The sequence below is a fragment of the Sorex araneus genome, chromosome 6 (genome assembly GCF_027595985.1).
Source record: "Sorex araneus isolate mSorAra2 chromosome 6, mSorAra2.pri, whole genome shotgun sequence".
In the NCBI taxonomy this organism is placed as follows: domain Eukaryota; kingdom Metazoa; phylum Chordata; class Mammalia; order Eulipotyphla; family Soricidae; genus Sorex; species Sorex araneus.
This window is the reverse complement of record NC_073307.1, coordinates 149,515,949-149,518,108: the sequence shown is the minus strand read 5'-3', so window position 1 is coordinate 149,518,108 and position 2,160 is coordinate 149,515,949. Positions and strand designations below refer to the sequence as shown.

General features: G+C 36.0%; 1 protein-coding gene across 1 annotated transcript; it reads right to left on the bottom strand.

The window, feature by feature from the left end:
- Positions 1-1,242: 1,242 nt before the first annotated feature.
- Positions 1,243-2,160, bottom strand: LOC101558839 (olfactory receptor 4A15-like). The gene has a single exon (XM_004621908.2). It carries the CDS (start codon positions 2,158-2,160, stop codon positions 1,243-1,245), a length of 918 nt encoding a protein of 305 aa, XP_004621965.2.

The window sequence follows — 2,160 nt, the reverse complement described above, 5'->3', positions numbered from 1 at the left end:
TCCTCAGGGGACCACATGGGATGCTGGGAATCTAACCCAGGTTGGCTGCATGCAAGGCAAACGCCCTACCCGCTGTGCTATTGCTCCAGCTCCATACCCCATAATTTTAACCACTCATTAATCTAGGTTAAATAAGGGAAATAGTATAAAGATTTTTTTCCATGATTCCTACCATATAAGAAACATAAATATTTTGTTTCAAGCTTACTTGAATTAATGAGAGATTTCATAAACAAGTTCTAAAATAAAATAATATTCTAATCTTATTATAAGTCTATAATCTGTATTCCAATAATAATAGGAAAGAATTGCTTTTTTCTTCTGCATCTTTCCTGGAATTGGTATCCTACAAAGTATTTTGTCAAGTTTTTAATTGCTTATAAAAACCTCATAGATTAGATCATTAAATTTTTACATGTGATAGGTTCCTATGAAGACTATGAAACATAAACAGAGTATATGAAGATATCTGAAAAACATAGACACACTATCCTGAATCTGAGAATAATTTACTGTATCAGAATATAACACACAAAAAAAGAAAACTTGAACTTAAAAATATGAGCTTTTTTCAATTAGAAAATAGCAATATTTATAGATACATATCTATAAATTCACTCAGATTCAATTAACAAACCTATTGTCTTTATGACTCATATTAAAGTTTCAAATATCATTCATCTTAAATCTTAATGTATTAAGTATATGAACAAACATATTTATATATATTTTGAAGATACAAAATTAAGATAAACAGTTTGAATATTGCAATAAAAACATAATCCATCATAGAAAATAAATATTTGGTTGGAGAGAAGATACAAGGGTTAAGGTGCTATCCTTGCATATGGCCACATCAGCACAATATATGGTTCCCAGAGCACTGCCAGGAATGATCACTGAGCAAAAAGCAAGGAGTAAGCCCTGAGTATTGCAGGATATAGCCCCAGTACACCCTCCCCGCCACCAAAAAGGAAAGAAAATCTATGGTCTCAAGATAAACTGCCTTATGCAAAGAGAAAACATATATTACAAGAAATTATGACTAAAATTATACTTTAGGCAAAATATATGTATTTAACAAAGTAAATATAAACATCTGAAAAATACATTTTTGAACACTGAACATATTTACATAACAAAAACATGCCCAAATTAGCAAACCTGAGAAAAAATTTACTTCAAATACTCACACAAAAGAAAACTAAGTTCTTCTGGTAATATTGCTTAATTTTTTCATTCTCAATTTATTTTTCTGGTCCAGAGCTTCCTCATGGCATTTTTTATTTCTGCATTTCTCAGAGTATAGATTAGTGGGTTCAACAAGGGGGTGACAACAGTGTAAAACACAGTCAAGGATTTATCGATCGGTAAGGTAGAAGGAGGTCTCACATACATAAAAATGCAGGGGACGAAGAAGAGGACCACCACAGTAATGTGGGAGCCGCAGGTCGATAAGGCTTTACGCTTCCCTTCCTGACTAACATTCTTTAGGGAGCGCAGAATGACCCCATAGGAAATGAGTAAGAGCATGAAAATGACCACACAAATTGTCCCATCATTGGCAATCACAGTCAGGCCGATAATGTAGGTGTCAGTACAGGCAAGTTTTAATAAGGGGTACATGTCACAGATGAAATGATCAATGACATTGGGGCCACAGAAGGGAAGTTTGTAAACAGAAAAGAGTTTAACTACAGCATGCAAAAAGCCCCCAGACCAGGACAACATTAGCAGCAGAACACACACCCGTTTATTCATAATTGTTGAGTAATGCAAGGGTTTACAGATGGCCACATAGCGGTCGTAGGCCATGGCTACCAGGAGTAAAATCTCAGAACCCCCAGATAAGTGCCCTATGAAAAGCTGGCTCATGCAGGCATCGAAGGAAATGGTTTTCTTCACACAGAGCAAGTCTATAATCAGATTTGGGGTGACTGTTGTTGCATAAATAGCATCCATGAATGACAAGTTGCCAAGAAAGAAGTACATAGGGGCATCCAGGGTTGGACTGACCATCACAGTCACGACAATGAGCAGATTCCCCACCATTGTCACAATGTAGCACAGCAAGAAGACAACAAATAATATCTTCTGACCTTGGATGCTCTGAGTGAGCCCCAAGAGGACAAACTCAGTCACGTTGTTCCTTTGCTCCAT

Bases quoted from the DNA above. Each gene is read 5' to 3' on its own strand.
- LOC101558839 (XM_004621908.2), bottom strand. From the start codon at position 2,160: ATGGAGCAAAGGAACAACGTGACTGAGTTTGTCCTCTTGGGGCTCACT.